The following is a 26407-nucleotide window of genomic DNA, read 5'->3' as shown; positions in this document are numbered from 1 at the left end:
CACTTTTGGAGTGGCAGAAACATCAGTTTTCCTGGTAATGGCTGTACACAAAGCAACACTGCGCTCATTAATGCTACTTTATTAGATGAAATAAAAATGCCATCAAAACTTTTCTGAAGACAATCAGTTCCCTTCAAAGATTCATTTAAAACACCTGCACAGTGTTTTGATTTTGAAATGTGCAGTGCTCATGTTTATTCATAGAAGTCAACCTTCACAAATAAATCAATGTAAATAAATCAATAATGTATATTGAAATATCGTATTACAAATAATCATATTACAATATTATATTGCGAAATATATTGATATTGAATTATTGTCCAGCCCTATTGGATTGTAATTAAAATGCAGTGGTTAATAATGTATATAAATAAATAATGTAATAGAGCAAAAAACATCTTGTTCATGTAGTCATATTTTCATTCTATCTCGTCGCTTGCTTAATAAAACATAACAGTACCAGCCTTTTTGCAGTACTGTACCAAGTACAGACTCAATTCAGTACTTGCTGATAGGCAGCTGCTTTCAAACATGGATGCTGATTAGTGATTGATAATATCAGATGTGTGCCAACTTTATCATTTGGATGTGTTCATTAGACATTTGTCCAATAATAATTTAATAGGTTGGCTTTCTATTGCACTGTTCTTTGTTATTTTCTGCACACTTTCAGAATAGTTGCAATTGTAATTGAACGGGCTTTCTGTATGCTTCATTTGTTCCTGTTGGCCTCATGGTAGCGGTCTGACTGGAGACAATCTTTCTGTTTTTATTTGTACTTGACGGGTTTAGGCCTGTCATAGACGGCTAATTCCCAAAGTTTTCAATATTTCCCCTCTTAAACTGATTTCTAGGTGTATCTTTTATGTCTGATTCTTGCATATCACACAAACTTTAACAGAATGATGAATTTGATTGCTTTTTCTTTGCTTTGTAAGCCTTCTGCGTGCTATTTCTTCAGTGGTTTTAAAAAATTGTTGGGGTACTTGAGGTAAAAAGTGGTAGGGACCTGTCACACCTACAAATTATGCCTATAGACTATTAGACTATTCTAGCAATTAGTAACAGAGAGAATGGTGGTTTATAATTTGATACTATTTATTGTTTCAATTGCTCCATATAAACACAATCAGATCAAATATTTAATCATTAAAAGCAAATCTCAAAAAATATCAAATTTGTCCACTTTGAAGTCAGTAGATTCATGTTGATACAAAGTCGGTAGATGTTTCAAATAAAAAAAGTACTTGTTTCAAATCTATAATCCAGCTTTCTAAACTATGGATAATGCTGGTGATGAATTGCTTGTTACATTTATTATTTGTAAGTTGCTTTTAACAGAAGTGTCAGCTAAATGAATACATGTAATATAAATTGTCAAAAAAAAAAACATGCAAAGGAAAATATTGGAAAACAATTTCAACCAAATAAGGGATAGTGAAAACATTGTTAAATGCCATGATAAATCTAACACTCCCCATGTGTAAATAATTAAAAAATCCAATACATTAACAATCTAAAAGACATCTCAATCACCCAAGACAACTGATTAGCACCAGTAAAAGAAGTTAATCTACATTTTTATATCCCAAACCCATACTTATATCCTTGTGAATAGAAAATCATTCTTAAATGTAAATTGTACACACTAAGCATAGGAATTACTATTAACTGTATTATTAAGATGAGACGTAGGAGTAAGTAACCGAAGAGGTGTAGTCAACACTGCCTCTGCGTGATCCGCTTCTTGAGGCATTACGAGAGCCTGCTCTGGATCCCGTGCGAGAGTTTGCTCCTGAGGACACGTTGTAAGGGCTGCTAATGCCTTTAGTAGACATAGAAGTAGCCTGGAGCATCTTCATGCCATTGTTCTCCTCTACCATGCAGTTATCCATGGCCTCCTTGTATGAGATTTTAAGTTTGGTTTTAGGACAGGTCAGGTTCTTAACGTAGTTCCTTGTATCCTGCAGCTTCTGTGCTCCTTTGCCATCAAGCCATCCTCTTCGGATGGCCTCTTCAATGCTCACCCGCCGGACAGTTTCTGGCTCTAGGAGTCCACCCGTTAGGTACTGGAACTCCAGAAACCTTTGCCCTGCCTCATAAGGCAACCATTTCTCCTTCATGGCCTCAGCGGCAGAAAGTTTTCTCTTGGTCTTCACATCCTCGAAACCTGCGTAAGCCTTCTGTGCTGGTTTAAGCTTGATGGACATGTCTTCATCGATAAGGCTTTGCTGTACAGCATCTTTCAGAGAGAGTCTCTGGCCAGTAGCGGGATTGATAATTCCTCCGGTGCAAACTTGGGCTTCCAAGAGCCGCTGAGCGGTGATGTTGTCCACTATTCCACGTCGCTGTGCCTCAGGGATGGTTATCTTCTCAAGGGTCTCTGTATCAAAAATAGCTCCCACAGGGCTGTGGTCATCAAAAATATCAGATGGAGGGGAGAGTGTGATGGATACGCTAGCAAAGCGCTTGCGGACCTTCGGAGAGGATGGCGATATCTGTGTCGGACTACTACAAGTAGCAACATCCTCAGGACTGCTGGAGCAGATGGAAAGCTCAGAACTGCTGGCTTTACTTGTGATCAGGCCTGCGAACTCGTGGAGCGTCAGAGTCCCGGCGCGGTACTTGTCCAGGGTTTGTCTATCGATGACTCCCCTATCCAGGGACTCTTGAATGTCATACTGGGTTCCAGTTTTGCGATCGACAATAAATAAACGCTTGCTGCCGTCAGATGATTCAATAGTGATCTCCTCCCACTCGCACTCTTGTTCCGAAAGCTCCAGGAAAGTGTCATAGTCAATCAACTCTCGATGGAACGCTTCTCGTACGGTCATCTCTTTGCCAGTGTCAGGGTCTACAATCACCACTCTCCTCTTGCGCAAAGTGTTCTTTTGAGATGTCGTTTGCTTTGGCTTCTTCTTGTCTGTCAAAGGCAAAAGGATAAGCCCAGTTTTGGGATCTTTGATGCACCGCTTTTTCAACTGCAGGTATGTGAGGTTTTCATGGGTGTTAGGATCGAAGAAACCTTTGGTGTCGTCACCCTCGTAACTCAAAATGTCATTCATTTCACGGTCAAAGTAACCTTTCCTGTAAGCCACTTCCACATCAATTCGATGGCTCCCTTTGGGATCGATGATGCCGCCACTGGCGATCTGAGCTTCAAGCAGTCTAATCCCATGACCCTTCTCGATGACTTCTTTCTCAATCGCTTGAAAGAGTGAGATGATCTTCCCGGTTGCAGGGTCTTTGTATCCTGTCACAGCCTTTTCAGCAGACAGAAGTTTTTCCTTAAACTCCTTTCCCACAAGAGCTCTCCTCCATGCTTCTTCCACCGTCATGCAGACATTGTTGACCGGATCGATTATGAAGCCGGAAGCAGCCTGGGCTTCCAGGAGCTCCAGGGTGGTTCCCCTCCGAAGCAGACCATCTTTCATGGCCTGGTAAATGGGCAAGACCCTATCATTGGCTTCATCGTAGATACCAGCGATGCAATCTGAGCCTCCTAGGTACGATCTGAGTCTGTCCTCGATATCTCTGCCTGTTAGTTGTCCTCGGTTTACTTTATCCAAATCTGTCTGATCAAGCAAGTTGGAGTCTACAAGCTCAGTGAGCGAGACCTCACCACGGAGACCTTTCACTGTCATACTCTTTGAGCTCTCAGTGACAGACCCAGTGGTCTGTGTACACCGACAACATGCAGCCGGACGCTGTTGCAGCGCCCTCAATTCCCTTTCCAAAGTCTCCTTTTTTATAGTGAGCTCTGAGATCTCCTTGTCTGACATCTGAAGACGACTCTTGTAGCGTTCTTCTAGACTCCTCAGCTCGGCGGTCAACCTTTGGATCTCACTCTGCAAAGAGGCCCTATCTCTCTGTACTTTGTCTTTATCTGCCTCGCTCTGTCTGATCTGGCCCTCCTTTAACTCGTACTGGCTTTTCCAGTACTTGAAGTCCTTGTTAAGCTTATCAATTTCATCCTGGAGACGTTGCTTCTGCTTGATCTCGGTTTCCAAGGAAAGCTTGATGCGCCTGAGCTCTTCTTCAGAGCGCTGCTGCTTGTCTTTGTCTTGTTGCAACATCTTCAGTTTGACTAGAAGACTATCTCTCTCTTGCACAATCCCTTTGTAGTTGGCATCAGATCGCTGGATCATCATGGATGTCTGTAAACATAAAAGAGAAACGGCTTATTGATGAACTCGTTCAGATTTAAATTTATTTAGAGGATTTAACCAAGAAAAGATTTGTGCATCACTACACCAACACCATTTTGATTAGAACATGGTTAGAATAAAACAACAAAGCAAGTATTTAAATATAAAAAAAAGCATTCTGTGGAAAGATTACAACCATGCAGTGTTATGCAGAAAGTGTGTTTTCGAATGCAGAAAATAATTATGCAGCAAAGTGTTATCCAGCAAAGCCAATTGGTGATGTATTTTTGATTCGACTGATGTCGCTCAGAAAATAATACCTCCGAGAACTGCTTTTGGATTTGGGCGATTTCCACCCTTAAACTCTCTCTCTCTTTAGTCAGTTCATTGATTAGATCCTGCAGTTCCAGTGCTCGGTTATTGCTGGTTTGTAACTGGAATTGAATGGCGGACAATCGGGAGGCACTTTCGCTTTCGATGGTGCTCAGGCTTCGCTTGACGTCATCTCGCTCTAGTCGCATGGTCCTCAGTTCTTCCTCCAGCCGCAGATGCTCCTTGGTAAGATTCTGGGTGAGGGTCTGCAACTTCTCGATCTCACTGGTGCTCTCATTTAGCGCTCGACTCTTGTCTTCTATGGTCTTGTAGAGGGAATCGTTGCGCTGATTGGCCTCACGGACGAGGGCTTGCTCCCGCAGAAGCTGCTGCTGCAAAGCCTTCAATTCGGCATTGACTCTGTTCAGATTCTCTATTGTAATTTTGTACTCCTTCTGGCTTCTCTCCAACTCATCTTTCGTGTTGCGAAGGTCCTGCTCATACCTGCGTCCAGAAGCACTTTCCTTCTCTTGATGGACCCGCAGAGTGTTGATGGTGGTGGTGTATTCGCGGCACGTCTGATTCACCTTCTCCAGCTCGGTTTCGATCCTTTTCCTCCTCGTGAGCTCATCTTGATTACTCCTCTTCTCCTTTTCCAGTTCAGCCTGCAACTCGTTCACCTTCGTCTGCAGCTCACTGATGCGACTCTGCAGCCTGGCGGCATTCTGTTCCAGTGTGCTCTTTGCATTCTTCTGTGTCTCCATCTCTCGCCTTATGATGAGCAGCTCTTGCTCGGAGACCTTTAACTTGTTAATGGTTTCAGTGGTTGAAGTGTGCTTAGAGAGCAGTTCAGCCTGAGACTGTCTGAGACTTTGATTCTCGACCTCCAAGGCTTTCCTCCGCCTGCTCTCGTCTTGGAGGTTCTGGCTCAACAAGGAAATCTCACGGGTCTTTTCCTGAGCCGCTCTGTTGGCTTCTGCCAGTTCCACCCTGTGTTTTGTTTCAGTGTCTTCCTTTTGACGCAATATGACCTGAATCTGTGTCTCCAGTTCCTTCTTGAACCTGGTCCCCTCGGTGGCCGAAGACCTCTGCTGATGAGCGTCCTCTTCTGCTTTCCTTCGTGCCGCTTCGACTTGGGAGAACGAAAGCTGCAGCTTTCTAAGTTCCTCTTCCAGGTCTCTTTTCTCAGAGATTAACCTATCCAGCTGAATTCTTAGAGATGCCGACTCCTCATCCTTCTGCTGCGTTGTCTTGAGCACACTGGTCTTGGTGACGTGGATCTCAGATTCATAAGTTTGCTTTAGGCTATTAATGTCCTGGTTCAACTGTGTTCTTACCTTTGAGGTCTCTAATTCTGCTGCATTGCGCCGGGAGGCCTCATCCTCCAGCTGCATTTTCAGCCGTTCAATCTCCCGCTCTTTTTCTTTGATGGCCCTTTCAAATTGACTTTTGGACATACTGAGCTCCTCAAGTTCTTTCTGTCGCTTGCGGACAGCGAGCTCGTACTCCTCCTGCTGGTTGGTGTATCGCTCTTCGGCCAGCCTCCGTTTGCGCTTCTCCTCTTCGATGAGAAAGGTGAGGCGGGACATCTCATCTTGTAATTTCTTTAGCTGAGACTGGGTGCTGTCCAGGCTTTCCTGAGCAGAATTGCATTGTCTAGCCTGGGTTCTCTTGACCTCCTCCATAGATATAAGCTCTTCTTTAGATTGGTTCAGCTCCAGCCGATAGCGAGCCAGGCTATCCTCCAGTGTCTGGTTTTTTTGACCTTGATCTTTGAGGTTGTCCTTGAGACGTCTTAGTTCTTCCTCCAAAAGGTCAATTTTAGTGTTGCGCATCTATTGAAAAAAAAGGATAGTTTAAAATAGTGGTAGTAACTTACAAACATAACAAATTCTCATTCTATGCAGTGACTAATCTTTATTGTCCTAAACAAAGTGACTTAAATCTAGCACAAAATTGACAATATTGGTACTATGTACCAATTGTTAGTATTCATAAAAGTCCTGTCTTGTTCTTGGTATTCTTATGAGTCACATTTACAGCCTTAAAACAAATGTATTTGTGAAAGTAAAGAAAGCATTTTAAATTATATATTTCAGGAATTCCCTTTGTACCTGTTGGTCAGTGTTATTTTATTATAAGAGATAATAATAGAGTTTTTATTCATATTTTGAATGAGTTTTTATTTTTTACATTTTCCTTTTTCATTTTAATTTTTTATTTAAAGTTTAAGCAAGTGTCTTGTTGCTTTTTTTCAATTTTAATAGCGTATTTTAATATATATGTTGTTATATATATAGTTTTTTTTATTAATTTTCGTTTTAGTTTTAGTTTTCTTATATTAGAACATCAGGATAAACTAAACTAAAATGGGAAATGCTGCCTTGGCATCTGAAATATAAATATTTTTATATTATATATTATTTATATTAAAGTTTATTTTATGGTTTTAATTTGGTTTCAGTTTTAGTAAACCCTTCTCCTAATACCATTTTTTTTTTTGTTAAAATGTAAACCTTAAAAATTTAATGAATTTCCCAACATCTTTATGTTTTGATTTTCTTATTCTAAGATTTCTACAAAAGCTAAAATATAATATAAATTATACATTTGTATGCAATTTGGCACTGGCATCTCATAAACTAAGGGTTTCCTTATTAAGCCTGATTTAGAAGTTATATTCACAACACTTCAGACAAGACCTTTACCTTTAACTCTTCCATGTTTTTCATCATTTCCCCAAGGAATTTGTAGTAGTCGCTTGAACGCGTCAGGAGCTCTATGTAGCGTGACTGCAAATCTGCCGCCTTTAGTGAAACAATTGTGAGTCAGTAAAGCCAAAAAAGTACTCATTAATTAAATTCACTTGTTAATTCACTTTTTCTCTCTTGGATGTAATGTCATTACCTCCTGCCTCAGTTCAGTGGATGGAGACTGCAGCATAGTCCTCTTGATGGGAATGTTGAGCAGCGTCTCCAGTCCTGCGCTGTAAGATGCCAGCTGGAGCTCATAGTCCTACGAAAAACCGTACACATATGAGAACTTTCTCTTTTTATCGTTTGTATGTACTTATTGTAATTATCAAAACAAAAAGTCTCACCTTTATGGAGGCAGCACATGTGTCTGCATCTTTGACCACATCATCCACTTTTTCTTTCTTCCCTTTTATCTCAGAATACAGCGCCTGTTTATTGACAACATAATTTTCACAGTTACATATTTTATCCAAACTTTACCCAAATCCAAAATTCCCTTTCTTAATCAGAATGCATCAGCAAAATCGTAATTAGTTGAACTGAAATTATGCTACGGGCATACATTATTGCATTTCACTGAGGAAAGAGCAACAAGATCTGAACCACCGAACCACATGACACTTGCTGAAAAAACCTTTTATACACACTATGTTGCAGAAGAGAAGTGCTGAAGCACAACTCACTTAAAAGAACTACACCACATTTTTATATTTCTATCTTTGGTTATAGAGAGGCCATAGTGCAATAATGCGGCTTTTAAATAGTGAACTATATTCCATCAAAATTATTTTTCTTTCATGCCATTTGAAAGTATTTAACAAGCAAGTTTAGAAACAGAAGCAGAGGCTCCTTAAATTCAGATTAGAAAAATACTTACTGTGCAAAAAAAAATGCATGTTACAAAATATGAGATCAATTAGATCAAATAGAGATCAAAAGTACATATTAGTACCTAAAGTGTCCGTATTAGTACCTAAATTGTCCATATTAGTACCTAAAGTGTCCATATTAGTACCTAAATTGTCCATATATTAGTACCTGAAGTGTCCATATTAGTACCTAAAGTGTCCATATTAGTACATAAAGTGTACTTATTAGTACCTAAAGTGTCCATATTAGTACCTACAGTGTCCATATTAGTACCTAAAGTGTACATTTTAGTACATAAAGTGTCCGTATTAGTACATAAAGTGTACTTATTAGTACCTAAAGTGTCCATATTAGTACCTACAGTGTCCATATTAGTACCTAAAGTGTACATTTTAGTACATAAAGTGTCCATATTAGTACATAAAGTGTACTTATTAGTACCTAAAGTGTCCATATTAGTACCTACAGTGTCCATATTAGTACCTAAAGTGTACATTTTAGTACATAAAGTGTCCATATTAGTACCTACAGTGTCCATATTAGTACCTACAGTGTCCATATTAGTACCTAAAGTGTCCATATTAGTACCTAAAGTGTCCATATTAGTACCTACAGTGTCCATATTAGTACCTACAGTGTCCATATTAGTACCTAAAGTGTCCATATTAGTACCTACAGTGTCCATATTAGTACCTACAGTGTCCATATTAGTACCTAAAGTGTACATTTTAGTACATAAAGTGTCCATATTAGTACCTAAAGTGTCCATATTAGTACCTACAGTGTCCATATTAGTACCTAAAGTGTACATTTTAGTACATAAAGTGTCCATATTAGTACCTAAAGTGTCCATATTAGTAGCAAAAGTGTCCATATTAGTGCCTAAAGTGTCCATATTAGTACCTACAGTGTCCATATTAGTACCTAAAGTGTACATTTTAGTACATAAAGTGTCCATATTAGTACCTAAAGTGTCCATATTAGTGCCTAAAGTATACATATTAGTACCTAAAGTGTCCATACCTAAAGTGTCCATATTAGTAGCAAAAGTGTCCATATTAGTAGCAAAAGTGTCCATATTAGAACCTTTTGAAAGGGTGATCTTGTCATAATCTTGTTAATATGATAATTTCATCTGTCTGGATAAGTATCCCACTATATTTTGCAACAGATTAACATTTGACCAGGTTTGAGTATTTTATTGTAAGTATTAAACTGACTTTTTGCTGATTTAGGTGGTCCATCAAGCTATCCAGACTGTTGAATTTAGTAATCTGGAGGGAATCTTGGCGCTGACGTGTGTCCTGAATCCATTTGTTCATCATGGAGTTGGTTTGCTTGTAGTGATTCAGCTGTTTCTCCTGTTTCTCCAAGTCCCATACCCTGACAAACAAGCACAAAAAAATTAATAAAACTAATTATGGTGGTCATACTTTCTACATTTCTACAGCATTTGTCATTGTGTGTTCTAAAAGTGCATGTGGAAATTCAAGCCAATGTCAGAACACAATATTTTTCTCCATACCTGCTGTCAATCTGAGTCACAATACGGCGCCACCGGTCACTCATCTGTCCAACAAGCTCTGAGAATCTGGACAGGTCTACATCACACTGATGGAAAGATTTGTCTATTTGACTGTTAAAGTGCACAGCCTTGGACAGCTCAGACTCCATAGCCTTCAAAACACCTTTCTTCTGCTCAAGCTCTGCTTTCATCGTCTGCAAGACATCACATTCAAATAAAAACATATATGTGACATATGCTCAATCAAGGGGTCATATTAATACAGAGTTCAGAAATATAAACTCAAAAATGTTAAGTTTACCTTGAGAGTCGTGTGGTACTTTTCCACTTCTTTCAGATCAAGTGAGGAAGTCTCTTTCTCTGTCAGACGAGCCTCATGAACTTTAATGATGTCCTCAGCCTGCAGGAGGTTCTGGAGCAGAGCCTGAAGAGCAGTCAGCCTGAAAACACAGACAAATCCTCATGAAAAACACTAGGAGATGATTACTGCTAATTAATCCTCATACTAATACCCCCTCTTATCACCCCTTGATGTACAGAAACAATTCTAAGTAAGCCATTCATTGGTTAACTGAATTAGAAAGACAGCCCAAGCCTGATTTTACCTTTATTGTTTTATGAACATATATGTTCATAGATTTTAGATGTCGAGGAGATGCTGTTTGTTTATATTGCAATCGCAAAAAACATATAGACTTTAATGTTTAACGTTAATCCTAACCCTAAGCAACGCCATAGTCACCATAGATATAATAATGTTTGAAGCTGCTAATGAAGCCTCTGGAGATGAAACCCAATTATGGTTAGGTGCTTTATATTTCCGACATGCTCTAATCAGTTGACTTAGATTTTTTGTCTTGTTTCCAGCCAGAATATCTAAAAATTCTTGAATCAGGAAGGATTTTCTAGACAAGTAAAAATGTGGGTCTTGTTTTTAGTAAAAACAAGTCAAAATTAGGTGAGTTTTTGCTTAAAACAAGCAAAATAATCTGCCAATGGGGTAAGAAAAATAATCTAGTTGTCTGCTTGAAATAAGATTGTTTTTCTTACCCCATTGGCAGATTATTTTGCTTGTTTTAAGCAAAAACTCACTTAATTTTGACTTGTTTTTACTAAAAACAAGATAATAATTTTTACTTGTCTAGAAAATCCTTCCTGATTCAAGATTTTTTAGATATTTTGGCTGGAAACAAGACAAAAAATCTACGTAAGAAAAGCATTTTTTGCAGTGAACAGACTTGGTCAGATGACAAAGCAGACCTTTTCAGAAAGTCGGGCTTTAAAGAGAGAGTGTAAAAAAAATAGGTGCTGCAGCAATGTCTAATATCAGAAAAATAATGTTTTTTTTTTATCTTTAAATCATGCAAATGTCAGATAAAGACATATAAAATTATAAATTTGGAAATGTAACCAAAATCTAAACCCAGAAGTGGACCAAAAAGCAAAATAATGTGAAAAAAGTCCAATTTCTATAGGTTCACACTTAAAAACAAATTGTAACTATTGTGAACTTTGTGATTCATGTGTCTCCTGTAGACAGTAGGATATTTGGCTGGTTTAGGACGCTGGTTTTGCAAAATAAAAAAGAACAATTAATAGATGCATTATTGATCGTTTTAAATATTCTTGCCTCTGGATATAAGCGGTTGAGAAGCCTTGCAGGCTGCCAAGTTTTGTGTTGATGTGTTCCAGTTCAGAGCGCAGGTAGTGGGTCTGCTCTGCGTTAGTACTTCCTTCCAGCTCTCTCAAAATCTTCTCCCTCAGACGCAGGTACTCGTCCCGGATGGAGTCCAGATCACGATGTACACCCTGACAATACAGACCAGACACAGATTATATACAAATTTACTGATTACATTAAAAATTAACTCATATGAATCAAGAGATTGTCAAGATGGTCCCCAATCTAATAACATTGGTCTATTATTATATACAGTAGACAAACTTGGCTGCTTTATGAATCGGCAGTGGCCAAAAAGGATTTACAAATGATTTTTTAACTGATCCCTTAGCTGTAAACTCAGAGATCAGTAGGAAATTCAGCAGTGGTTGTTGAGAGAAGTCAATATTTTGAATTTGGACGCCAATAAATAACAAACTAGCCTCTATATATGTTGACATTTCATTTTGTCCCCATAGGAAACAATTGCCAAGCACATAAACTGCAAAAAAGCTTTTCTTACTTAGATTTTTTGTCTTGTTTCTAGCCAAAATATCTACAAATTCTTAAATCAAGGATTTAAAATTATTTTCTTGTTTTCAGAAAAGTCAGCTAAAAATTAGGTGAGTTTTTGCTTAGAACAAGCTAAATAATTTGCCAGAGGGGTAAGCAAAAAAAATCTTATTTCAAACAAAAAACAAGATTATTTTTCTCCCATTGATGGACTTAGCTTTTTTCAAGCAAAAACACACTTAATTTTGACTTGTAATAATATAACCTTTACTCATCTAGAAAATCCTTCTTGATTTAAGAATGTTTTGATATTTTGGCTGGAAACAAGACAAAAAATCTAAGTAAGAAAAGCATTTTTTGCAGTCTAACAGTCCGAATAGGGCTTTACGCATTTTTTGAAACTTGAAAATGTAAGTTGCATGGACAAAAATAATTAGAGAATATTAAAAACACCTTAATTCATGTTCTGAAGTTAAACTACAGTTTTTGGGAACAACATGAAAGTAAAATGATCATTCAGCGTCTTCAATAATGTTTTGTGAAGTATAACTGTTTGTATGCAATGTAAGTCAGATTGTGTTAACACTGCAAAAAATGCTTTTCTTAGTTTTTTGTCTTGTTTCTTCTGAAATCAAGGAGGATTTTCTAGACAAGTAAAAATTATTTTCTTGTTTTCAGACAAATCAACTAAAAATGAAGTGAGTTTTTGCTTAGAACAAGCTAAACAATTTGCCAGTGGAGTAAGCAAAAAAATCTTATTTCAAACAGAAAACTTACTCTATTGTTTCAAGCAAAAACTAAGAAAAACAAAAAATCTAAGTAAGAAAAGCATTTTTTACAGTCTAACAGTCCGAATAGGGCTTTATACATTTTTTGAAATTTGAAAATGTTAGTTGCATGGACAAAAATAATTAGAGAATATTAAAAACACCTTAATTCATGTTCTAAAGTTGAACTACGGTTTAAAAAGTATGAAAGTAAAATGATCATTCAGTGTCAAATGAATGATCAATAATGTTTTGCAAACATTGTTTATATTTGTTATGTCAGATTGTGTTTATAATTGTGAACGGATGAATATCAGACCACATTTTATGATTAAGCAATGCACTGTATTAAAGATTAATTTTTCATTGTCAGTACGCAATATGATAGAGTCAGCACTTTTGTTTGGGCATGGAGTATGCCAATGTTGGCAATGGTCAAATATCGTCTGATAGTCACCTGGCCGATATATCAGTCTCTACAGATCATGCACTGCAAAAAATGCTAATACTTACTAGATGTTTTGTCTTGTTTCCAGCCAAAAAAATTCTTAAACCAAGAAGGATTTTCTAGATGAGTAAAAATTATTTTCTTGTTTTCAGAAAAAACAAGTCCAAATTTAGTGAGTTTTTGAGTTTTTTAGGAAAAGCTAAATAATAAAAAAAATTATTCTGGTTGTTTTAAGCAAAAACAAACTTAATTTAGACTTTCTGAAAACAAGACAATAATTTTTACTCGTCTAGAAAATCCTTCTTGATTTAAGAATCTTTAGATATTTTGGCTGGAAACAAGACAAAAATACTAAGTAAGAAAAGCATTTTTTGCAGAGTGCAATTGGTGGTGATGTTACTGTGTTTGATCGTACCTGCAGCAGCACAAGTCTTCGGGAGCACTCCTGTACGCCGTTCTCCTTGATAGGCACGTGGAGGTTCTGAATCAAGCCCGACTCCGCCGTCTCCACTTTGCGTCTGAGAGCACTCAGATCTGACATCAGACTCACATTCAGCCCTGAGCTCACCAGCTTCCCGTTGGTCACCACCGGCTTCGTTTCAGGCCCCGACTGCTTCCCATCTGTCTCCACCCTCACCACTTCTGTTCTTACTCCATTCTCTCCTAGAAGACAAACCAAACAATAACACAAAAGTTAGGTTGGTTCCTTTGTAAAGCTACAGTAAATGAATGAAGCTCTACAGTAAATCAGGGATGGACAGCAGAGTTTAGCCTTAATCTCTAATCAAACATCCTTCCTGTAATTTGTAAGTGTTTAGGAATGCAGTAATAGTAATAGTAATAGTTTTAGTACCTAATAATATTGACTTTTATTTATTTTACTATCAACGAGATACTGTATTACAATACATTTTTATTTTGATGTATTTTCCATTTCATTTAAATTTTAGGTCTTGTTTTATTAGTTATGTTGTGTGCTTTTTACATACACTACTGTTTGGGAGTTTAGAATTTTTTTTATGTTTTTTTGTCTCTTATGCTCATCAAAGTTGCATTTATTTGATCAATATAAATATAGAAAAAAACAGTAATATTATGACATATTGCAATTTAAAATAATGGTTTACAATTTTAATATACTCTAAAACATCATTTATTTCTGTGATGCAAAGCTGAATTTTTAGCATCATTACTCCAGTTTTCAGCATCATATTACTCCTCAGAAATATTCTAATTTTTAATATTTTCAATATTGGATTTTTTTTTTTTGCTGTTTTTTTAATGTTTTTGGAACTTGTGATACTTTTTTCAGGATTCTTTGATGAAAAAAGTAAAAAAGAACAGAATTTATTTTAAAAAATAACATTTTGTGAAAATATGCACTACTGTTCAAAAGTTTGGAATTATTATTTTTTTAATGTTTTTTAAAGAAGTCTCTTAAGCTCATCAAAATTGCATTTATTTGATTAAAAATATTTAAAAAACTAAAATATTATGACATATTATTGCAATTTAAAATAATGGTTTACTATTTTAATATACTTTAAAACATAATTTATTTCTGTGATACAAACCTGAATTTTCAGCATCATTACTCCAGTCTTCAGCGTCACATGACCCTTCAGAAATCATTCTAATATGCTGATTTATTTTTAATAGGAAAAAGTTTTTGCTGTTTTATATATTTTTTTGGAACCTGTAATACTTTTTTCAGGATTCTTCAATGAAAAAATTAAAAAGAACAGCATTTATTTAAAAATAATATTTTGTGAAAATATACACTACTGTTCAAAAGTTTGGGATTAGAAATATTTTTAAATTTATTTTAAAGAAGTCTATTATGCACATCAAAGCTGCATTTATTTGATCAAATATATATATATATATAAAAAAAACAGTAATATTATTGCAATTTAAAATAATAGTTAACTATTTTAATATACTTTAAAACATAATTTATTCCCGTGATGCAAAGCTGAATTTTTTAGCATCATTACTCCAGTCTTCATTGTCGCATGATCCTTCAGAAATCATTCTAATATGCTGATTTATTATCAATATTGAAAAAAGTCTTTGCTGTTTTATATTTTTGGAATAAATTAGAATGATTTCTAAAGAATCGTGTGACACTGAAGACGGATGATGAAAATTCATCTTTGCATCACATAAATAAATTATATTTTACAGTATATTAAAAATAGAAAACTGTTATTTTAAATTGCAATAATATTTCACAAGATTCCTGTTTTTTATATTTTTGATCAAGTAATGTTTTACTTTAATTCAGTTACTTTTCATTTTATTTCAAGTAATGAAAAAGTTTTTTAATGGTTAAAATGGCATCTACCTTCAGCTTATTTCAGTAGACTGACATTTGTACAGAAAATAGGCATTTTAATTGTCTCAGAGACTCATTGCATTATTTTTTCTAATCATATCTTGATGGTAAACCAGAGATGAGCTCTTCTACAAATATTAATCAATGAAGTACCTCTGCAAACATTACACCAGTTTGATCTTCCATGCCAAAACAACTTCCATGCCTAATTATACTCATGCATATCAATTGTAAAATGTAACTGGATGCTGTGTGCGAGTGTCTTACTATAGTTGGGCAGCTGGATCACCAGCTGGTCATAATGGGATTGAGCTCCTGTGTAATGCATCTCCATCTTTCTCTTTTCATCATCACTAAACATCTCAGAGCCGAGACTGTTGCGCATAAACTCCTGGTAGTGGAGCTCCAGGTTCTTAATGATGTTGCGATACTCTTCGGGACGCATTTGTGACAGCTAAAACCGACAAGAGATAAGAAGGAAAAAATGAGATTGAGACAATGTAAAACATAAGTTTAAAGCATTAAAAGACTGATTTGATCAAATCATACCATTGAGAGTGTGAGGGAGTTGATGTACTGAATGTCCTTCATGCAGTACTTCCAGGAGATCATACTCTTGATGTTGATGTACAGCTTACTCCAGATGGACATGATGGCTTCATAGTACTGCTCGTTCCTGTTGAGCAATCAGTAAATCAGTGCACGTCTTGACTATGACACTATCGGTTGCTCTATAATCGGTGTGCATGTGTGTTTTTGCCGTACTTGTTTGCCAGACTGATGCTCAGAGGGTTTGGTGGTGGGATGATCAGACACACTGATGGGATGAGCATTTCCAGTCCTCCAGGTCCAGTCACGTGCCACTTACTGCGCTGAGAGTTGTCCTTCAGGATACCTTCATTCCCTTTCATAATGCCCTTCTGTAACAGCCAAACTGTGTTTCAGTGTTTCATATTGTTTTGTAGAAATACATACAGACTATGCTTGCATACTGCACTGCACAAAATGCTTTTCTTACTTAGATTTTTTTGTTTTGTTTTATAAATCAAGAAGGATTTTCTAGAGGTGTAAAAATTATTTTCTTGTTTTCAGAAAAACAAGTCAAAATTAAGTGTGTTTTTGCTTGAAACAAGCAAAATAATCTGCCAATGGGGTAAGAAAAATAATCTTGTTTTCTGTTAAATAAGATTTTTTTGCTTACCCCATTGGCAAATTATTTAGCTTGTTCTAAGCAAAAACTCACCTAATTTCGACTTGTTTTTTCTGAAAACAAGAAAATAATCTTTCTTGATTTAAGACAAAAAATCTAAGTAAGAAAAATATGTTTTGCAGTGTGCTTCTGGAAAAATTAGGTCTAGCTTTAAATTACATTTGAAACCACTAACTTTTGGGTTAAATTGAAAAATACATTAATCACTGATAAGTGCTTAATTCAGACAAAATTGCATTTACAATTGAGGAATATAACAAAGACATTCATCCTAACATGAGAAGTGGTAACAACACAAACTTCAAACATCGTCTAGACCCAAATGTGACCATGGACCACAAAACCAGTCATACTTTATCATTTATACATCACCTGAAAGCTGAAAAAATAAGCTTGAAACATTGATGGTTTGTTAGGATAAGACAATATTTGGCTGAGATACAACTGCAATCTAATGGTGCAAAAAAATCGAAATATTGAGAAAATCACATTTAAAGTACATAGCAATGCATATTACTAATCAAAAATTAAGTTTTGATATATTTACAATAGGAAATATAGAAAATATCTTCATGGAACATGATCTTTACTTTTGGCATAAAAGAAAAATCGATAATTTTGACCCATACAATGTATTTTTGCCTATTTTAGACACAAATTAACTCCCTAAAAATTGAGGTAGTGACAACCACGTTATGTTTTAAATACACAATGGTTGTGTTAAAGAAGTAGATCATCCCAAAAATTGCAATTCTGTCATCATTTACTCATCCTCTGGTCATTTCAAATCCATTAGACTTTGGTTAATCCTCAAACACAAATTAAGATAATTTCATTTCAAGTCTAAAAAGTTTATGGTTTCCATTGAAATTCTGGTAACCAAAACTTAGATGATCCGAAAAGGTCATAAGTGGATTGTAAATTGAATCGAGAGGTTTAATGCAAGTCCTATGACGAGATGTGATCACTTTATACGACGAACAGATTTAATTTATGCTTTTTAAACACGCATACAGGGCCTAAAACTAACACTCCTCTTTTTGGACCTAAAAAGTGTTTCTAAATCACCCAAAATGTCTGGGATTTGGCTTTTGCTTTCTACAGTCACCATTCATTGTGTGCGTTTTTGTATTAAAGCCTTGCATGGGACTGTTTTCTTAATCCCACACATAATATTGAATATAATTTTTGCGCATTAGGGAGTCGTTGTCAATATGCAGAGTATTGCTTTTTAAACTGTTGCAGCGGGTTGATTTTCTCCCGTGGGTTAAAGGTTTGAAATATTGCATAAATTACATTTGACTGAAATGCTTGTATTGAAACATTTTGCATTCTACCTATGATGAAACTGTGGTAGATATAAGTTTTGTGAAGGAAGACCACTGTGGTAGGAAGCTGCATTTATGATCAAGCTGCATAATGGTGACTGTACAACATGTAGTTTAGTTATGGAAATGACCTATTTTGAGTTTTGATATGATAAACATTCTAAAAACATGCAAACGGCAGGAAGCTCAAAGTTTTAAGGGACAAAAAAGAAACTTAAAAACATTATTAAACACTGATTAATAAATCAACAAATCAATTTTTTTGTAAGTAAAGTAAAGAAAAAATGAAAAACATTGTAAATAGGTTAAGTTCTTGTAGTAATAACTGCCTGTTTTTGCAAAAAGAGTTTTATGGCCGATAAAAAAAAAAATTTGGCCAGTAAATTTGATCACGTCACAGTCCATTGGCAGGTTTAACAAAAAGTTAGTTTTAGGCCCTGCACACACACTGCAAAAAATGCTTTTCTTACTTAGATTTTTTGTCTTGTTTCCAGCCACAATATCTGAAAATTCTTAAATGAAGATGAATTTTCTAGACGAGTAAAAATTATTTTCTTGTTTTAAGAAAAAACAAGCCAAAATTAAGTGATTTTTTGCTTAGAAAAAGCAAAATAATCTGCCAATGGGGTAAGAAAAAAAATCTTATTTCAAACAGAAAACAAGATTATTTTTCTTACCCCATTGGCAGATTATTTTGCCTGTTTCAAGCAAAAACACCCTTAATTTTGACTATTTTTTTCTGAAAACAAGACAATCATTTTTACTCGTCTAGAAAATGCTTCTTGTTTTAAGAATTTTTAGATATTTTGGCTGGAAACAAGACAAAAAATCTAAGTAAGAAAAGCATTTTTAGCAGTACAAAGAGTGCATCATATATAGAAAACTCAGAAGCTTATTTACCATGTGATGTGCTCTATGTACAATATGTGTGCCGATTACTGTTTAGATTTCATTTAGGCTTTTATTTACATCATATAAAGCCATCATATCTATTCTTAAGACTTAAATTAAACTTATTTGATTCTTATTTAATTTACTTTTTGATTAGTAATATGCATTGCTAAGAACTTCATTTAGACAACTTTAAAGGCGATTTAAAGGCTTTAAAGGGATTTTCTCAATATTTCAGATTCCAGATTTTAAAATAGTTGCATCTCAGCCAAATATTTTCCTATCCTAACAAACCATACATCAATACAAAGCTTATTTATTCAGATGATGCATAAATCTCCCTTATGACTGGTTTTGTGGTCCAGGGTCACATTTCTTAATTTGTGTTTTAAGGATTCACCAAAGTCTTAAAAGTTTTGGAACAATGTGAGGGTGAGGTAAAGTGTTTGGGAAACAAAGTCAGTGTTTGGGACTGACAATCATGATTAATAACAGATGTGACTTTTCAACTGTCCTCCTACTTCTTAAAACATTCCATTGGCAAAACTATTTTTTATTGGTACTCTCTTTGGTGCCTGAGAAATCACTTCCTGACAATGCCAAATTAAAATTGTTTTACAGTGTATTAAAGTATTTTACATGCCACATTGTATTACAAAGTGGCTGTTAATATGTGGCGTCTAGTGTAAACAGCTCTGCTGATTATGATGCCATCATAAATCTACATTGTAGTGTCACATTAATATGAGTGGTCACACGGTCACATATTTGTAAGTCATATTTGTAATTTATTAATGTATTTTTTTTTTACTTTAGAGTCATTGTGTAACTTAAAAGTGAAGGTTGTTGTGCATGAAAGACATCTATTCATTCATATGTTTAGAAAATACATACAGTTCTCAGTTTTCAATCCTAGCTGTACACAGAAAAAAGGGGCCAGAATTGTACCTTTTGGGGTACAACAGCTTGTCACTGAAGCAGTATCCTTAAAAGGACATATTTGTACCTTTTTTTACCCCTAATAGGTAAAAAAAAATGTTCCCTATTAGAGGTGAAAAGGGTAGAAAGTTCTTTTAAGGGTACCAAAAATACAATTTTACAATTCACAGTATGTCGTTCCACAAGAACTGTTATTATTTACGTGTGGAGCGTCTCAAACTCCATCTCTGCATGTTGTTTGGTCTATTATAACGTTTATCTTGGAACACAATGTGTGCCATTTCATCAGATTTGTAAGTGTTCATCGTGATTTCAAAATAAAAGTTTAAACTGTCTGTGTTTTTTTTCCATGTAATATTTATTCATGTCCGCGGGTTGAAGCGACACGTAATGTACATTAGCTCTATTGTTTAAAATACATTATGCATTCCATATGATTTATTGCTTTTGATTTTTTATTGGAACTAATTATTATTAAATCATTGCTACTATATGTGACCCTGGACCACAAAACCAGTCATAAGGTTAAATTTTACAAAACTGAGATATATACATCACATGAAAGCTCAATAAATAAGCTTTCTATTGAGGTATGGTTTGTTAAGATAGGACAATATTTGGCCGAGATACATCTATTGGAAAATCTGAAATCTAAGGGTGCAAAAAATCAAAATACTGAGAAAATCACCTTTAAAGTTGTCCAAATTAAGTTCTTAACAATGCATATTACTAATCAAAAAATTACATTTTGATAGGTTTACAGTAGGAATTTTACAAAAAATCTTAATGGAACATGATCTTTACTTAATTTCCTAATGATTTTTAACATAAAATAAAAATCAATAATTTTGACCCATACAATGTATTTTTGCTATTGCTACAAATATACCCCAGCGACTTAAGACTGGTTTTGTGGTCCAGAGTCACATATATGTATTTTAACTCATTTTAAAGGCTATTGTTCACTTACATCTATTTTATTACCACACAAAAATTATTATAATTATAGGGCTCTATGAAATCCATATAATTTTCTAATTATTTTTTTTCCATTAGAAATTTTTAATGGTTAAATTATTGTTTTAAATCAAAAAGTCTGTCTAATTAATTGAGTTTTACAGTTTTATTTTAACCAAATTCCTTTCCATTACTTTTCTGCATTCCATGAAATGGTTTCATTAAATTTTAATAATCAAAAGCATCTTCAATTAATTGATTTTAATAAAAATGAAATGTTCTTAAGTAAAGCTGTTGATTTTTGGTGGGAAATTAGTCGTTTAGAATAATCGATTAATCAATAGATCAGTCGATAGGTTAATTAATATAAAAATAGTTGTTAGTGGCACCCCCAAACAATTTTGATCCTTGATGCTTGGGAAATCACTGCAAGTCCTTCTGAATAACACTTGACTACATACAGATTTTCAAATATTACAAAGAACAAAAAGAGGACATTAGTGTGGATGTGAGAGCGACTGACCTGGTCTTGTTTGAAGTCACACAGAGCTTTGACTATGACCTGCCCGCTGCCCTTCTCCTCTGGGTTACGAGGCTTCAGACACACGATGCTCTTGGACTTGCTGACCAGCGTCTGTACCTGCCTCTTACTCTCCATGATCCTCTCTTTCTCTTTCTACACACACACAAGCACACAAATATTTACAAATTGATGAAAAATGGGAAGATTTTGTGTGCTCACGGTGATTTGCATAGTGCAATCACATCATGTTGACATAGAAAATGACATTATAGAACATCATATGTTATATATTTGCTGATGTAGATGTATGACTCTAGGGGTGTTTGATTTTGAGATTGTTTGATCAGACGTGGCAGTCTTACCTCCAGGTTTTTGAGCATTTCTGTCAGAGTCTCCAGAGGTGTGTTCTTGTCACAGGCGAAATTCTTACGGATGCCCTCATGGTCTTTCTGCAGTCTGGTGTATGTCTCATTGGCCTCCTTGAAGAACTACAAAGCCAAAAAAGAGAAATTTTGAATAAAAGAATGGTTGCTCTTTTCCATGCAATTACAATAAAAAAAGGAAATGGGGATTTCAGCTTTCAGAAACAAAATCAACATATACTATAAGTGTTATAATAGTAATTCATACACCTTTTCATGTATAGAACAAGTCTAAATTTAATGCATTATTCATTGTACTTTTAAAGACTAAATCAATCATTTGTCTATTAAAAGACATCTGTTCTCCTCTTCGTTTATGCTTTTTAAGAATTGTTTATTCTTGCTTACAACAAAACACATGATTATCTAAATGCTTTAAATACATCTAAACACTTAAGCACGTGCCAGGGTTATTTTAGCATAAAAACACTTATAATAGCATATCAAATTTTATTACTTAAAATAAATAAATTCTAAAAACATAGTTAATATCAACTGCAGCATTTCTTATTTTATTTGGTTTGAGTTGATGCACAACAATAACTAAAACTGAAAGAGAATTAATATTATAATTGATACGTTTATATGAAATAAAATTATTATATGTGACCCTGGACCCCAAAACCAGTCATAAAAGTTTTTTTTTTTTTTTTTCGTAATTGAGATTTACTGAATATATAAGCTGTCCATTGATGTGTGGTTTGTTAGGATATGACAATATTTGTCTGAGATCTGTAAATCTGTAATAAAAAAATTGAGAAAATCTCCTTTAAATTTGTCCAAATTAAGTTTGAATAAGTTTTAATATATTTACGGTAGGAAATGTACAAAATATCTTTGTGGAACATGATCTCTACTTAATATCCTAATGATTTTTGGCATAACAGAAAAATCGATAATTTTGTTGGCTGTTGCTACTTAAGACTGGTTTGTGGTCTAGGGTTACATATACATTAACAAATTACAAAAAAACACAACACAATGACTAAAACTTTAACTAAAATTAAAATGAAGCCAAAAAGTATTTTTCTTAAAAAAAATAATCTTTTTTTATATTCTAAATAGCATAGCATCTCAATGATACTTCTCAGACTTTTTACCTGCGACAAACAATTATATTTTAAAAAAACTATTTATGACTCACTTCCTCTTGCTTAGAACAACACAATGCATTTATATCATTACCTCAATATATACACACACACATATATATCTATATATGTGACCCTGGAGCACAAAACCAGTCTTAAGTCGCTGGGGTATATTTGTAGCAATAGCCAAAAATACATTGCATGGGTCAAAATTATTGATTTTTCTTTTATGTCAAAAATCATTAGGAAATTAAGTAAAGATCATGTTCCAGGAAGATTTTTTGTACAATTCCTACTGTAAACCTATCAAAATGTAATTTTTGATTAGTAATATGCATTGCTAAGAACTTAATTTGGACAACTTTAAAGGTGATTTTCTGAGTATTTTGATTTTTTGCATCCTTAGATTTCAGATTTTCAAATAGATGTATCTCGGCCAAATATTGTCCTATCCTAACAAACTATACATCAATAGAAAGCTTATTTATTGAGCTTTCATATGATGTATATATCTCAGTTTTGTAAAATTTAACCTTATGACTGGTTTTGTGGTCCAGGGTCACATATATGTATCGTATACATATCATCAGATCCCTCAGCAGTAGCCCTTAGCTATGAATTGTTTTCATTTTAAAGCAAAGACGCTTTATATACAACAAACTTCTAAAGTCTTACTTGGCTGTAAGTAGCGTTCTCCTTCAGGTGAACATGGATGCACTTGGTGATCTGCAGTAACCAGCTCCATTGGGTTTGCAGTGTGTCCATATAAGCCTGAAAGAACCAGAGAAAAGTTCTTATTAGTGATGTGCAGAATTCCTTGACTAAAATCTATAACCAGTTGTATCAATCAGTTGCTCAATAAATAAATACATAATACAACAATGTAAACTAGGTTTGAGTCTGTACATTAACAGCTTTAAGCTTTTATTATTTACCAGCCAAAAAGAGATATTACTTCTCATGTCTTCACCGATTTTGTCATTGTTCAAGGTTGATCAGGAAGGTGTTTCCTCACCTCTATCTTGTCAGATGCTGGGTGTTGGTTCTTCAGGAGGTTGTCCACCTTTGCCTTCAGTTTATTCAGCTCTTTCTCTTTCTCTTCCAGATCACTCATCAGTCTCTGAAAGGAAGGATGTATTTTATAGGCCAAAATCCTCAGGCATTTACTTGACAGGAAATAACGGTCTAGCATAGTCGAGACTAGCTTTTGTTCATTGTCTTAATTTCATTTTCCTTTTTAATTTCATGTTTTTATTATGTTTGCCCATGTGCACACTAAAGTTTATTTCATCAGTGCATGCCTTAAAATTAGATTTAGTAACTAATTTCCACCTGATCTGCTTCTTTATGATATAATTTTGCTCTAAATTGTGTAAAAAAGCTTTTACTTTAAAATTGGTATATTTATTCTACACATATTATTGGATCTTCTTGCTTGTGATTTTCCTCATTTGTAAAAGTCACTTCTATGTACAGGGTTCAGGCAGATATTGTAAAATGAAATTCCAGGACTTTCAAAGACTTTTCAAGCATTTACTTTTCTGACATTAACTAAAAAATAAGCAAAAAAGGTATGATGTTTTTTGAATTGCGTGAATTTTGCATGAAAAGATATGTGCTTATTAAAACTCAAATTCAAGTACTTGAAGCACTTTAAGCACCTTGTACGAACCCTGTATGTAACACCTTACGATAAGGTTTGCATTAAGGTTTGTGGCAGTTTTTAATAAATGCTATTAAAGATTATCAGTTCATTAGAGTCAAATGACATTGTATCAATAAAGCATGCACTTACTGTAAAATCTGAATTGTGAAAATATGCATTTGTGATCATTTGCATTGGTGTATAATATTTTCTAATGATGGTGCAAATCTCCTTACCGAGTAGCTTTCTTGTTTTTGTGGGATGTAGTTGTCGATGTTTTTATCGCCCCAGTCAAACACCAGCTCCTCTTCCTCTCTGTCATTGACCCACATGATGCCTTTGGAGATCTCCTCGATGATGTTCTGCAAATCCCGCAGCTGACCCACACGTGCATGGGACATTTTCTACACAAAGATCAGAATATGCAAATCTATTCATTTTTGCCAACAATAGGTGAAGGATGCAAGTGCGCAAATGCAAATGGTGGCTTCTTTAAAGCTCAAATATTTGAGAGTACTGATTAAACATTTACAGTCTAAAATGATCACTACATAATATTCCCATTTGTCTTATTATATAGTTTTAATGACTCTACCATGACTTCAAAATGTGGTAAATAGGAACAATTAAAAATTTTGACCATCGAGTTTAAAGTGAACTCTGGTCAAAGTGTAGAAACATCTCAAAGATGATAAAGAGAAATGGGAGATGTTTTAATAGCTGACCTGTAAATTGTCCCATTCTTGGTCCAAAGCGTGGAGTCCAGCCTTTTCTCTGCTCTGCATCTGAAGCAGAAAGAATCTGTCAGTACATGTTTATCATACTTACAATGAAATGTATTATAAAGCAACACTTGAAACAAATAAACTAACTTATGTGAAATTTAAGACCTAAACCTTTAATGCAAACACGCATTATATTGCATACATAAATGTAATATTTATTGTGTTTAATGTAAAGAAAACTGAATTTCAAATGTAAAAAGAAAACAAAATATCCCCACAAAAGTACCACATCACCAAGATTTTTGGTGGTGTAAACAATTTATTCTGAAGCAATATTTTCATCAGTGTTTTTACAGCTTTTACATACTTACATGCATATTTTTATTTACCTTTATAAAGGCCAGTTTTTTTTAACTTTTGAAATGTATGCATCACCATTCAAGTCAAATTATTACAATTTATTAATAGATTCTATAGGGCTGTTACCAGTCAGATTAAAAAATTTACACTGCAACATTAAACTACAATAAATTATGTTATGAGATTCATGTTTTAAACACATTTATGAATATACAAAGAAGAAATGTTGTGGGGAAAATACATACATTTAAGCATACTAAACTACCAGTAGGTGGTGGTAAGTCCCTTAATGAGTAAGTCATTGAGTCGTTCATTCAACTGATTCGTTCTAAACTCTGAATTATTTAGTAGCAAAACACCACCGAGTGTTGCTTGGAGAATGTGCTATGCTTCTGCTTTAATCCTTGTTTGGAACTAGTTTTGTTAGTGAAATAGAACAAAACTCTATAAAACAAAATCTCTCCAATGATTGTAAACAGTCATTAGGTCTGTCAGACTGAGGATATTTTAGCGGTAATGTGACCAAAAATATTCAAGACGCACTGAATCTGAATTTAAGACATTTTAAGACTTTTTAATAACCCGCGGACATCCTGTATTATAAAACAACACTTGAAGCGGTTATTGTGAATTATTTTAAATGTCATTCCACTTTAGTAACATTTAAATTCAAATTTCAAAATTTGAATTTGAATTCAAATTTCAAAATTCGAATTTGAATTCAAATTTTAGTTGAATGCATTCTTTAAAATGTATTCTCAGTTCTGTTCTAAATTGTAAACAAGCCTATGTTTGCATTAGCATAAGCATGTGTGCTCGCAACTCGTTTTGGCAAGCTCTATTAAACCACATACCAGTTCATCCCGTGCTCTTTCCACTTCCTGGCTTCTCTGGATTGAACTGTGGAACTTGTTGTGATTGAGAATTTGTTGGCTGATGGTCTCTGTATCTTCACCGAAGGGTGCGGTCTCAATGA

At 34.6% G+C, this 26407-nt stretch overlaps 1 protein-coding gene across 2 annotated transcripts; it reads right to left on the bottom strand.

The window, feature by feature from the left end:
- Positions 1-1404: 1404 nt before the first annotated feature.
- On the bottom strand, positions 1405-26407 carry LOC141344035 (desmoplakin-A). Of its 2 annotated transcripts, none has more exons than XM_073848753.1 (20): positions 26286-26407; positions 25072-25131; positions 24583-24750; positions 23717-23821; positions 23377-23472; positions 21551-21676; positions 21189-21341; positions 16106-16260; positions 15890-16016; positions 15608-15794; positions 13418-13665; positions 11245-11423; positions 9916-10054; positions 9615-9808; positions 9310-9472; positions 7564-7647; positions 7371-7478; positions 7172-7270; positions 4472-6298; positions 1405-4160 (listed from the first exon to the last, which is right to left on the bottom strand). In XM_073848753.1, exons 2-20 carry the CDS (start codon positions 25129-25131, stop codon positions 1683-1685), a joined length of 6696 nt encoding a protein of 2231 aa, XP_073704854.1. In that variant the 5' UTR covers positions 26286-26407; the 3' UTR covers positions 1405-1682. The 2 variants fall into 2 exon arrangements, with proteins under 2 accessions (XP_073704854.1, XP_073704855.1); XM_073848754.1 differs by having other exon boundaries at positions 5801-6298.

The sequence above is a fragment of the Garra rufa genome, chromosome 10, assembly GCF_049309525.1.
Source record: "Garra rufa chromosome 10, GarRuf1.0, whole genome shotgun sequence".
Lineage (NCBI taxonomy): Eukaryota > Metazoa > Chordata > Actinopteri > Cypriniformes > Cyprinidae > Garra > Garra rufa.
Note: the sequence above shows the minus strand (reverse complement) of the source record. Positions and strands in the feature narration are given on the sequence as shown.

Bases quoted from the DNA above. Each gene is read 5' to 3' on its own strand.
- LOC141344035 (XM_073848753.1), bottom strand. From the start codon at position 25,131: ATGCAGAGCAGAGAAAAGGCTGGACTCCACGCTTTGGACCAAGAATGG. The intron at 11,424-13,417 runs GTACGATCAAAC...CTGTATTGTCAG, and splicing joins GAAGACTTGTGCTGCTGCAG to GGTGTACATCGTGATCTGGA. The intron at 10,055-11,244 runs GCAAGAATATTT...CTGTGTTTTCAG, and splicing joins TCAACCGCTTATATCCAGAG to GCTGACTGCTCTTCAGGCTC.